Source organism: Schistosoma haematobium, chromosome ZW (assembly GCF_000699445.3).
Source record: "Schistosoma haematobium chromosome ZW, whole genome shotgun sequence".
Taxonomy (NCBI): domain Eukaryota; kingdom Metazoa; phylum Platyhelminthes; class Trematoda; order Strigeidida; family Schistosomatidae; genus Schistosoma; species Schistosoma haematobium.
In genome coordinates, this window is record NC_067195.1 from 47,693,573 (window position 1) to 47,707,300 (window position 13,728).

The following is a 13,728-nucleotide window of genomic DNA, read 5'->3' on the forward strand; positions in this document are numbered from 1 at the left end:
AACCAGAATCTTCTATTAGTTATGTTAAAGATAACGTCGCTAAATAAATTAGACCAGAATATTTGAATTCCCGGTAAGATTTGTTATCTAGTAGTAGGCATTTCAAGCTATAAAGTGTTCAATCGATAGTATTGAAAGCTTACCGGATTTTAAAGTCGTTGGTACAACTTTTATGAGTCATCAAAATCATAATGTACCTAGTTATTTAAATTCACCAGTGATACTAATAAGGCATACTAATAACTTAGTGCCTGTCTCTGTGTTAGGTCTTTAGCCACACGGAATGTTTAGCTAAAGACTTGGTTCAAACATATACCACTTTGGTTAAACGTTGAGCGCATTTATAACAAACCTACTGATATATCACTACTAAAGACACCTATGAAAACATTATTAATTTCAAGCTAAATTTGCATGAGTTAAGCTACACGGTATCATCACGTTATATATTAATAGGATACATAGCACACACTTATTTTTGATCTAAACTTACTTTTAAGTTACCATTTAACTAAATGCTGGTACATCCAGTTGATGTGTTCCAAATAGGACGAATCACGCATCCTGGATTCCACTGCTAACCACTATCTATCTTTGTTTATAATGTTTGTGAATTAAGGCAATATATACAGTATGCACATATGCCGATTAGAGACTAGTCAATTGCAGTCCTAATCATCAATGGGAAGTTTCAGGAAAACAATACTTAGTGAATTCATCATTTAAATGTATCAAACTTAAATCATACCCTATTTGTAATCAGATACTGATTGACTGACTGTAACAAAACTATTTACATTTAAATGTTTCTGAACATCAACAAGTGATTATCGTTTTTTAATAGTGGACGCTTTTAGCAATATCCAACTAGATTTATTCATTTTTTTCATGGCTTAGGTTGTCCCAAATCCGAAAGCAGTCAATCTGATTGCCAAAATGGATTATCTGAAATAGTTAATGTTACTTACAGTCTTGTAAATGGTGATTGTAAACGTCATGTCTTACGATCAGTAATACGTTGTTGTAAGTCTTTCTTTTTACATTATTTTCATTTTAGATACATTTTCATTGCTTTAAACAAATGTTATTCCAATGTAGTTCAGAATTACTTTAATCAATTTATAATTTCTAATTATATAAATTTAATAGTTGAATTCATGAGTCAATTGAAGCTAGACCATCATGAAAAACTTGGAAGCATTGGATGTCCATTTCGTCCTAGTATGGGACTTCTCATGAATTCAACTATTAAATCACTATATTATCCATAAAAATCTCTCTCCCATTCTATATATATATATATATATATATATATATAATTGGTGCTAATGACATGAAATTACCTGAATTATTCATCAACATATCAAGTTCATGTAATTTGTTTGTTTTACTAAAAACAAATAATAGATAGAATACTTCAATGAAGTTTCGGAAATGTTTGTTTTTAGTTGTATAGTTGTTCAGGCATCACTTAATTATCGTTCACCAATACATTGATATTTTTAAAATTAGAATTATTAACAATTACTTTAAATGTTCAGTGATCTCGAGTACTGTAATAGTTGAGCTCGAAGGTGTATATTATTGTTAAGTTCATGTAAATCAATGTTATAGTTTCTAATAAATATCTAAACTTTATGGATCATTATATGAAGTTCAGATCATATACAGGTAGATACTTTATGTGCCATTTAATTAAAAAATCTGGTTAAGATGAAGTAAGGCGAAGGTATCATCTATTTCCAGGTTAATGACTCAAAGTATTAATTTTCACTTGATTTATAATTTATAAATGAATGATTTAAAATACTCATTAGTAATGATGAAAGATCGTCATATTGTACAGCATATGAAGTAAGATAGCTGAATTCCTTCCGATAATTTCTGAGTATGTTCAGAACTTCTATGAATACTCTGATGAGAGTTAAGTATATTGAAAATAAGAGAAACTGGTGTATTATACATAATTATCCTAGGATATTACATAATATTTGATGAATCCCTACAGACATAATTTATTTTTAATAAAAGTGCGTCCATATTCAACGTGACTAATATTTGGTAAGCACTTGTGGGAAAGTTAGCAAGATTGATATACGAAGAAACTACATAAGTCCAGACTCATTGAAGTTTACTTAAATATGTTCATATCCCTTGATTTCAATGCTTTAGATGAGAAATCTATATTTTAGTCATACTCCAAAGTTATTGAGTGTTTTCTACTACCTGCTCTTTAGTTACGTAACTGACTTGATTTGCCTATATTGAGACTTATTCAATTTAACTGATATGCTTCAAATTACTAACATTATCCATGATCACCGGTTACAGAATATGGTTACTATAAGTTGACTTAGTGGTCGAATGATGTGCTCTTAGGGAGAAGTGAAGACCCTGCGTTCGACCCATTGTAAATCAATGAAGGTGGACTACTGAATCGAATCAAGTTATCGCTGATAGTTATTCATGAGTTTTTAAACGATGCTACTTGGAAATGAAAGTTATTTTCATTTCATACAATCAACTCGATATACCACTAGCTTATGCCCATGTATTACCAAATTATTATTGATATACATATAGTAAAAAATAGTAAAAATGTCTGGGTATTTGTAATAAAATGTAAGTGTTTATTTTTTGTCTATATTTCTCTTTTCTTTTCTCGTAGCATGTCCAAATTCTAAGAATTTTGTCAAATGTGATTCAGAAAATGGTATAAAATTATTTGGAACCGTAAAGTATAAAATACAAAAGGACGGAACATGTCAAAAAGTAGAATTGATAGAATTACATAAAATAAGTAAGCAAATGTATATGAGAATCTATTTAATCACTATAAAATGTATTATACACAGTTGATTTAAGTAACCATCAGCTAGTAACTTTTTAGTTGTTTATCCAATGCTGAGTACACTATTACTGTTTACCGATTGTATTTCAAACAAAACGAAACTAAATTCATCATTACTTAGATGAAAATAGTTCATGTAGAATATCCACTTTGAAGATAGCTTTCATGATGGAATAACTTCATGTAGAGAAATACTAGTAAAAATAGAACAGCAGATAGCTATTTTACTGTGGTTTAAGATTTCACGATAATACACAGTCTATCTGTGAGAATTAAAATGAATTTACCATAAAACTTATCAGTGGACGAATTAAGAAACCGTTTGCTTTACTTGATATGATGTGTTAATATGTCAGTACGAACACAAATATTTTAAGCTATATTAGAAATATTTAGCTACAATGACGGAATTTAAGAGGAAGAGTGTAAATGGTAAATGATCTCATTCACTTACCTTCATTTATTTAAAAACCGAAAGATAAAGATAAATAATAACAAGATACTTTTTGGCTTAGGTTTTACATTAAAATCAAGAAGGTTTTAATTAACTTAAAGTTCTGTGGTAAATTTAATTTTAAACATGTCTCCAGCTTTTGAAACAGTTGCATTTGTTATCACATTCAATGATGTTCTTTTCTTAATTTAACTATTCAAACTTCAAACCATTGCCAGTAGACATAAATTTTGATTAAGACTGTGACGACGGACCACCGGTGAACTCGAGGAAGCTGTAAGAGGCTCAGAAGGAGCCGAAGACGTCCCATCCAATCATCTTTCGGAAGAACGTTCTAGAATTCCAACGTGTAGCTTCCCGATTGGATAATGCTAATAACCCCTGTATGCGGATTGGAAGACTGTAATGATGATTTCGTTCTCACTAAGAACTATAAATACCTGACAATTTTGTACTATGATTGACACTGTTTGGAATAATATTCCTTTCATTAGTCTTCTGTCTTCTTATTGCGACTTGGAAGGGTTTTGGTGTTCTAGTGCTCTGTTATACGCGGTAGTATCAAGAAAATCAACTTTTCAAGATATAACAAAGACAAGTTATCGAATCTGTTGAAGAATCAAACCGTTAGTAATGTATTCTATTCGACTGTCAATAAAAGAAAGCAGAGCTTAAGAGGTGTATAAAAAGAAATAAAGTGATGAAGAGAATGAATTCCCTGGAATTATTAATGGTCAGTTAGGCACTTGAGAATATTTTGAAAACAGGAGTTTAATTTCTTTACTCTCAGAGACACCAGAGTATTTAGAGGCTGACTAGGGAGACCCATCAACGAATTTATGGTTTATTTGTATTTATAAAATATTTTTCTAGCTTTCAGGTGGATGAAAAATGTACAGCTGTTTACTCTTTGTTATTACTAACCAACTAATTAGGTTATTCAATCATAATACAAACTAATAAAACTATGAAAATTAACGGGGTATCCAATAAATGATCAGAAATAAATGTATGTAGCAACTATTTATCACTCCTAGAATCAGGCTTGTTTGAGATTACATAAAATATATTTCTACAATTCATAAAGTTAAACTACAATTTAATTAACCACAAATCATCCTGTGTTTTTCGTAAATTTTCATTTTACTAAATCGTAGATTGTATGAACGAACATATCAGAAGAATTTCCGAATGTAATGTTCAAATTACGGAGGATAATCGCATGTATCGTCAGTTGTTAGTGGCACAGTCAAGTATTAAAGAATGTGCATGTATTACACCTAAGCCTAAAGTTTACTTGGAAGCTTGTAATTGTCCTGAAGCCCAAACTGACGTTGTGAAACAGATACAACAATGTCCATCTTGGTGTTTTAATGCAACACCAGAGATGTGTGACCGAAGATGTCAGAATATTTTCATATGGCAAAAGCTTGTTTACGATTTTGAAAATCGTGGACATTGTAAAGTAGAAATATTACAAAAAATTACCAAACCATGTTGTAAGTCTGTTTTATTGTGATTCATTAGACAGTAAATATGAAGTTGTTAAGGTGTACGAATGTTTATTATGTATGTGCAAAACCAGTGCAATAACTTTACACCGAGGATTAATTATCACATACAATCTCCAGCCTAAGAAGCCAGATGCCTTAAGGCAAGTTACTACTACTGAAAATAAAATAAATTTCATCGGAACACGAAACGTTGAAGACTGAGATATATAGCCAAAGACGACCAAGAGGAAATGAGGTTTAAATATCAAAAACAGCAAATGACTGTAACATGATTAATAATAACTAGCGATGATGATATCGTTCTTCTGAACGATGAAAGCTCCACGACCAAACCGTCTAGCTCAGAGAACAAAACTCCATCAAAATTAGTAATAACCTTTAACATAACTTACCTATTATGAATAATTGTTTGTATCAATAATCTGTCAGTCAAATACTCAAATTTATATTTGGCTTTCTAGGTTGTAAACATTCAAAAGAAATCCGACGATTATGTAGTGAAGATGGCAAAACGTTGATAACTGAAACCGAAGAAAGTATTTGGAAAAATGAACTATGTATTAAGAAAGTAAAACGAATTCACCAACCTATTCAGTGTAAAATTGGACTACTAAAACAAACACTGATAAATTCACAAAAACATGGTAAACGATATATGCAGTCAGTATACGGATATCGACAACATTGTCAATGTAAAATACGTGTCGAAGAAAAGTTGTGTAATCAATGTAAGTAACTGTAGCCTTCAAATAGTAGGTCAAATAAGATTAGTAATTCATACTATCATTTATTTGAATTACATTTTTAAAAGTGTAATTCATTCTCACGTGTATGAATAACGATAAGTATCATGAATCGATGTTTATAAAGTCTCCTGTGATAGAGCTGCTACTCACGATTGTTATTTATCTTTTTCTATCTTCTGTATTATTCGTTTCTAATTAATAATCCCAATCACTGAAATTATCAGTAGAAAACTTTGACTAAACTGCTGTACGGTCTAGATTTTTAATGAACATTGAATAGTTTACTATCAAAATAAGAAATATTTATAAATAACAGAGGAAAATGATATTATAACCAATTCTGTGATTATCTTAGTGTTTTCATGTACTTGCTTGTGTAAGTATTGTAATAAGGTGAATGGTTACGTTCTGAGAAGAAAACCTGTCCTGAAAAAGCGTCTGCGCGCGAAATCCCGTGTTTAAGTCTCGAAAGCAGGATCGTGGATGTGCACTGTCGAGGAGTCCCATACTAGGACGAGACGACCGTCCAGTGATTTCAGGTTTTCAATTGTGGTCTAGCTTAAGTCCACTCATGAATAAATATTTCTTAAAAGTTTAGATAAATCCGAAAAAGAAATGTTTTTGTTTTTGCATTAAAGAACTTCGTTGTTTTCGTATAGTTAGAAATTTGAAATATATCTAGAAATTTGTTTTAGAATATACAAATTAGTTAAACAAATCACTGAACAGTACAATTCTTTAATTCATCTTGTGAAAATGTCTTAAAAGAAGTTTTTAAAATTAAAATAAATGAAATTCTTTAGTGAGAAATATATGATATAACAATCAGTAGATTAAGTTCAATACACACATTTGAATTAATAGGAAACAATTGTCGTTCAATTAATGAAATGAATGCAATGGATCATCAGAAAAACTCTAAGTTTGGATTTCAAAGTGACTTTCATCACAAAAACTGAAATTAGTTAGAAAATTAGACAAAACTAAAACATAGTTTAATACAATACTAATTGACAACAATTCATTTGTTCACATCAGTTTGTTATGAACATTATTTTACACTAAAAATTAATACTCTAGGATGTAAATACATCCTGCCGACGAGTCCCAAATAGGACGAAACGCGCGTCAAACTAGATTCCACTGCTAGTCGCCATCTATCTTTGTTTATAAAGCTTGTGACTTGAGGCTATATCGATGCACTCCGCACAGGATGCACATATACCATTGAGAAACGGATCAATTGCAGTCCTAAACAACAATGGGAAGATACAAGCAAACATTACCAAGTGAATTTAAAGTACTTTAGATGTTTGATCAAACCGTTTTTAGTTTATCTGGCTAATTGAAGATTGTCTACTTAGTCAGTGATATCATTGATGATTTAGACCAATTTTCAAGTCATACAATGGCTTTTGAAGTTTGGTAATAGCTATGAACTTATATAATTTACAGACGGTATCTGGGTCTACTAATTGAACCTCGAACAGTTAAGTCAACCATTTATAAAAAGTTTTATGTTCAACGGTACTAATATTGTCAACTCACTGTTGTGTTTTATTAATTCTTGATTTCATTTCATTATTTTATTGGTAATATTAATAGCATGTCCAGAACCGGTTTATGAAGTGGAATGTGATCCAGGATCACGTGAATTACTGCATAAAAACAGATTACGTCAGCGTTGCTTGTAATTGTCAAGCAAGGATATATAAACGAAGAACAAAAGTTTGTAAGTTAGTATTTGAAATTGAAGTAATTCTTGCCTTCTTTTCTAAGTACCATTATTTGTCTAAAAATCAGTCATTCAAGAAAGTAGAAGAAAAAGAATCATTTCAGTTTCAACTAAATTCAAGATAATTTTACGACTTGTCAATACATTTTAAGAATATCAAACATTGAAAAGTTTTCTTATCGCTTCACTAAAATGGTCATAATTTAATCTGTTTTTTTTGGAACCAATTAGTATTCACTAGTTTACAGTGATTATTTACATTAAGTCTGTAATGACTTCCCATTTAAACTAATGGAATTCACAACATAGTTACATCATTACAAGAAAATAAAAAATATTTACCACTGACTTGAATACAGTAGGCTTATAATTATACCATTTAGCAATATGATTTATCTATGAAATAAAAATTATAAATATTGGTTCAATTGAAGCCTTCCATACCACTATAAATAGTCAAATTGTATAGAACATCAGGTATATTTGATAAACTGATATACTGTGTTTATATCAATGTAACTGTAGTTTTATCAGTTAAAATTTTAAAGAACGGTACTGTACGACATACAGTGAATTATGAGATAGATAAGATATTGTCGAAAAATACTTTTTTTTAACTTGAAGGATTAAAAACAAATTTTCTACAGTTATAATACTATACTTATATGTTAGTGACTTTTCAGCTACCTTCATGAAATCATATTTTTATGTCAATTTCAAGTGTGACAGATACAAGGACTTCTAAATATCTGAAGTCATTGAACAGTCTAAGAGTTATTACATAATGATATAAAATATCAGTTTCAGAAGGTAAAAATTCAAGCACTTTTAATAGATGGTATATTACTGTAATAATTCTAATCACAGATTTTCTCAGACATAAACTGGGTTAATTACAGTACAGTAGTTGTTATTTTTACAAACTATCTAAATAGATCAGTTGATGTTTAAAAAATCTAATAAGATTGTATTAGTTACCTGAATTATTTATCACAACTAACACAATGTATATAATATATTGGTTGCAAGCCACCAACACTGATTATCACTGCCTGTTTACCAAACTGTATCACTTATTTTCTGTTTACAATGGTAGCGATGAATAACCAAAAATACTATGATATATTGCGTAATACTTAATGAACTTGTAACCTATGAAGATGTGAATGTATATTTCATGTTATTTTTCCAGTTTTTAAAATAATATTTATAGTTAAGTCTTTTTATGAAGTTACTTAACAAGAAATTTTGTGTCATGGATTAGTTTTACCGAGACAACCATAAATTGACGGAGTCTGTAAATCGGAAACATGAAATATGAGTTAAGTGATCTAATGATGAAATGTTCACCATGGAATCTGAATATCCCAAGCTCAGACCATGGTTAAATCATGAACGTTCAATGTTACATAGCCCCAATAAACACTGGTTTTGAAAAGTTTTTCAGATAGTCAGGATTTTATATAAAGCGACTACAAAAGAGGGTACTGTTTATTATATTTCTAATTTTTCTTATTTCAAAAAGTTTGCCCACAGTATACCACTTTGGTTTCATCACATTGCTCACCAATAACAAATATGGAGACAAGCACCTATAAAACTCATTTTCAAGAGGGATGTGAATGTAAAGAGAGTATTACAGTTAAGACAAGACGTTGTGGTAAGTGTGTGTATATATGTCATTGTTGTTATTGAACAATTCATTTCATTTGATTTTATCCTCATAATTTTCAAGTTAACTCTTTCAGTTGTCACTACTTGATTAAATAACACTCTTAGCCACTTAAATAAACTGTTTGGTAAATAAATATAATTAGATTTGAATAGTGTAATAAGAGGAAGATTATTAGCGCAATATGTTTTGACCAATCTGATCACACATATACTTGTTAAAAACATTTGAACATGAAAAATTAAAAGGTCAACCAGACAAAAAGAATGGAAAGGGAAGTACCCTAATTTGCAATTCAAGATTGCTCCTTCCTATGTATATTGTGACATTTACCAAATCGGTTGCAAAAACGAGTGGGATCAAACGACTTGGTAAGCGTAGGTGATAAACATTCATCGTCCTCTATCGCTGAACGGACAGTCAAAACAGATCATAAGAGTGACCTTAATTTAACTTTTATGGTATTGTACAAAAGTGTCCAAGAGCAGATACTAAGGTTTACAAAAATTGAAAGACTTTTGATGTGTTCAAAAGTAGTTTGTTCTCACCCTAAACCTACCCCAATAATATTCGTTTAGTATCCAGTGTGGTGAGTTTCATTTTGTTCTTTACACTATTTTTATTATCTTCGTTTCGTCTCACCTTCAATTTGTCTGGTTGACCTTTTAATTCTTCATGTTCAAATGCTTTTAGCAAGTATATATGTGATCAGACTGCGCTAATATATCACATAGCTCTGATAATCTTCGTCTCTTCATTACACTATCCAAAATTATCAAAGGGATTGATAGTTTTAAGTACACTTCATTTAAACTATTTTATCATTAATCGGATTTCAATTTGCACTTCCGTGTAGTGTTTTCTGTTGGTGGGTGATCTTCTACCCCTTAAATTAAAGTGGCAGGATAGAGGTCGCGCTAATCCCTGACTATGTCTTGATTATGAATTAACGGGAAATGGGCTCATAGTTGTTATATACATGTGAAGTTGCGAGTAAGACAGAATTTCCTTCTGGTTATTGTCCGGATTATTTCCAGGTACAATCATGAGGTCTGGCAGGGGTGTCCAGAGCATGGACCATAAACTGTGCCATAACCAGTATGAAGTGATCGACACCATACGTCTTTGTGACATGAGCGTGTAGGAGCATATTGTCCATGACGAACTATTTGCAAATTGATTTGAGTAATTGGTATTCATCCAATGTTAGAAGCTGTTGGGCTACGCCCTGGGGTTGTCGTATCTATACCTATATGTTTACTATGGGGTGTATCGGTTCTGGCCTGTGGGCTCTATATTTGTCTGTAACGTATACTTGTCCATATGTACTTATGAGGTGTGTAGACTCGTCTATGCATTATATGATTGCAAGTAGCGCACACTAGCGACCGTACACATCTATGTCTATGTGTATATCACTGAAATGTACATATCCCTTATGTGTGCATTTTGACATACACATACACAGCATACCTGGAATAGAGTTCCACGTTATCCACTGAAGTATTCATTAATTACGATTTGAATTTGGATTTAAGTTTCCGAATATGCTAGAAAAGTACTACTGTACTAGCAGTAGACTATACCTTTTCCATCTGCTCTACCCGCTGTAGATAGTGGTGAATACATTTGCCGCACATACACATAGATGGACTGTAGTTAATCCGTCTACTTGTATATATAAAAGATTGTTAATGTACCCGCCTGTTTTAGTATGGATGAATCGAAATAGCCCGTTCCGTTCATCAACTCTTTCTTTACAACTTTACATATCTTTACAAAGTCTCTTTTCTTTGCACCTTGATAAGCCAATCGTTCTTCCCTGTTGCTGGGAACCATATATCATAGTCTGTTTTGATTCAACACAACCTGAGTCATTTAAGTATTGTGCTCTTGATTTGTTAATCAATCACTCATATGATGTTTATCAAATTGAACTCTTCTAATTATTTGATCTATGGAGAATCGTTACCTTTCACTGAATTGCATTATATGTTTATATAATGCGGATTGGATAGTGGTTGAAATAAAACAATTTTAGGCTGTGTTACGAAGCGGATAACTTACTTACTTTACTTACGTCTGTTACTCCTCGTGAAGGAGCATAGGCCACTCATCAGCATTCTCCATCCAACGCTGTCCTGGGCAATTCTTTCCAGCTCTTTCCAGTTCCTACTGATCCTTTTCATATCTGCTTCTATTTCCCGACGTAATATGTTCTTTGGCCTTCCTCTTTTACGCTTCCCTTCAGGATTCCAATTTAGGGCTTGTCTCGTGATGCAGTTTGACGATTTGCGTAATGTATGTCCTATCCATTTCCATCGTTTTTTCCTAATTTCTTCTTCAGCTGGAAGCTAGTTTGTTCACTCCCACAGAAGGCTGTTGCTGATAGTGTCCGGCCAGTGGATGTTGAGTATCTTGCGTAGACAGCTATATACAAATACTTGTACCTTCTTGATGGTGGTTGTTGTAGTTCTCCAAGTTTCAGCTCCGTACAGTAGAACTGCCTTGACGTTCGTATTGAAGATTCTGACTTTGATATTGGTTGAAAGTTGTTTCGAGTTCTATATGTTCTTCAATTGTAGGAATGCGGCCTTCGCTTTGCCAATCCTTGCCTTTACGTCTGCATTTGAACCTCCTTGTTCATCGATGATGCTTCTCAGGCATGTGAGGGATTCTACATCTTCCAGAGTTTCGCCATCAAGAGTGATTGGATTGCTGTTCTCCGTTTTGAATTTGAGGACCTTGGTTTTTACCTTGTGTATGTTGAGGCCTACTGATGCAGAGACTGCTGCTGCACTGGCTGTCTCTATCTGCATTTGTTGGTGTGTATGCGATAGGTGGGCTAGGTCACCTGCGAAGTCCAAATCGTCTAACTGATTCTGAGCTGTCCATTGTATTCCGTGTTCTCCCTCAGATGTCGAGGCCTTCATAATCTAGTCGACCACCAGAAGAAAGAGGAAGGGAGAGAGTAGGCAGCCTTGTCTGACTCCGGCCCATACTTGGAATGCGTCTGTCAGCTGTCCTCCATACACGACCTTGCACTGTAGTCCGTCATATGAGTTCCGGATAATATTGACAATCTTCTCAGAAACTCCGTAGTGTCGAAGAAGTTTCCATAACGTCCTCCTACATACACTGTCAAATGCCTTTTCATAATCAATGAGTTCCACTCAACGATGATCCGTAGTGTCGCAATTTGGTCTGTGCACGACCGATCCTTACGGAATCCAGCTTGTTGATATCGAAGTTGGGCGTCTACTACATCTTTCATCCGGTTCAGCAATAGTCTGTTAAAGACTTTTCCTGGTATTGACAGTAGTGTAATGCCTCTGTAGTTTTCACATTTGCTCAGTTCTTTCTTTGGAATATTGATGAAGTTTCCTTTTTTCCAGTCCATCGGCACTTGTTCCTCCTCACAAATCTTTTTGAATAGAAGGTAAAGCATGTTTGTAGTTACTTCGATGTCTGGCTTCAGTGCTTTGGTTGGTATATTGTCAAGTCCTGCTGCTTTCCTGATCTTTATTTGTCTGATGACTATTCTGATTTCTCCCGTCGTTGGTGAATTGACATCTATAGGAAGATCGGTGTGTGCTGCTTCGATGTCCGGTGGATTCATTAGAACCGGCCTATTCAGGATTTCCTCGAAGTACTCTACCCATCTGTTCCGCTGTTGTTGAGTTTCAGTGATTGGCCTGCCTTATTTGTCTTTGACCGGTCTCTCTGGTTTAATATATTTCCCTGCTATTTTCTTCGTTGTATCGTAAAGCTGTTTCATATTTCCTTCTCTTGCAGCTTTTTCCGCCGTCGTTGCTAGTTCTTCCACGTATTTCTTCTTGTCGGCTCTAACGCTCTTCTTCACTTGTTTGTTTTCTTCTGTGTACTTACCTTGTGCTTGGACTTTCTCTGCTCGTGTTCGGCTGTTGTTAATTTCTGTCTTCTTGTTCTTCCTTCTTTTGATCCTGTCCAGTGTTTCTATTGAGATCCATTCCTTATAATGATGCTTCTTTAGGCCAAGAACCTCTTGGTACGTTGGAGTTGATGCTTCTTTGATACCTTTCCACTTGTCCTCCATAGTAGCTTCTTCTTCTTTCAGTAGATCCTCTAAGGTTTGCAACCTGTTGTTGAGAGCCATCTTGAATTAGCTGAGTTTGTTAGTATCGCGAAGGAAGGCTGTATTGAACCTTTGTAGTGCTGTTTGTCCAGTTGTCCAGTTCTTCTTTAGCTTCAGTTTTAAATTGGCTACAACTAGGTGGTGATCTGAAGCTATGTCAGCTCCTCTCCTGGCTCTCATATCTTCTATTGTCCTTCGGAATTTTTTATTGATGCAAATATGATCTATCTGGTTCTCTGTAGTGTGGTCCGGTGAGATCCATGTAGCTTTGTGTATACGTTTGTGTGGAAATATTGTGCAGCCTATGACCAATTTGTTGAATGCATACAGATTTTCAAATCTTTCCCCATCTTCGTTCCTCTCTCCCAGTCCATGTTGTCCCATGATATCTTCATATCCGGTGTTATCTATTCCGACTTTGGCGTTTAGATCTCCCAACAGAATGGTGAGGTCGTTTCTTGGGCACTTCTCTATGATTGACTGCAGCCGCTTGTAGAATTGATCTTTAATATCGTCGTTGCTATCATTGGTGGGTGCATAACACTGGATAATATTCATTGTGATCCCCTCCTTCTTTGTATTGAATGATGCTCTGATGATTCTGGATCCGTGGGATTCCCATCCTACAAGTTCATTTCGTGC

At 33.5% G+C, this 13,728-nt stretch overlaps 1 protein-coding gene across 1 annotated transcript in view; it reads left to right on the forward strand.

Moving 5' to 3' along the window:
• MS3_00010406 (uncharacterized protein) overlaps positions 1 to 13,728 on the forward strand; it is a gene marked incomplete at both ends in the record, with an annotated part of 131,979 nt that overhangs the window by 16,040 nt on the left and 102,211 nt on the right. The window contains 5 exons of the mRNA XM_051218773.1: positions 898 to 1,023; positions 2,669 to 2,800; positions 4,463 to 4,804; positions 5,281 to 5,547; positions 8,826 to 8,960. Coding sequence (XP_051071661.1) covers positions 898 to 1,023; positions 2,669 to 2,800; positions 4,463 to 4,804; positions 5,281 to 5,547; positions 8,826 to 8,960 — 1,002 coding nt within the window. The remainder of the gene's footprint in view (positions 1 to 897; positions 1,024 to 2,668; positions 2,801 to 4,462; positions 4,805 to 5,280; positions 5,548 to 8,825; positions 8,961 to 13,728) is intronic.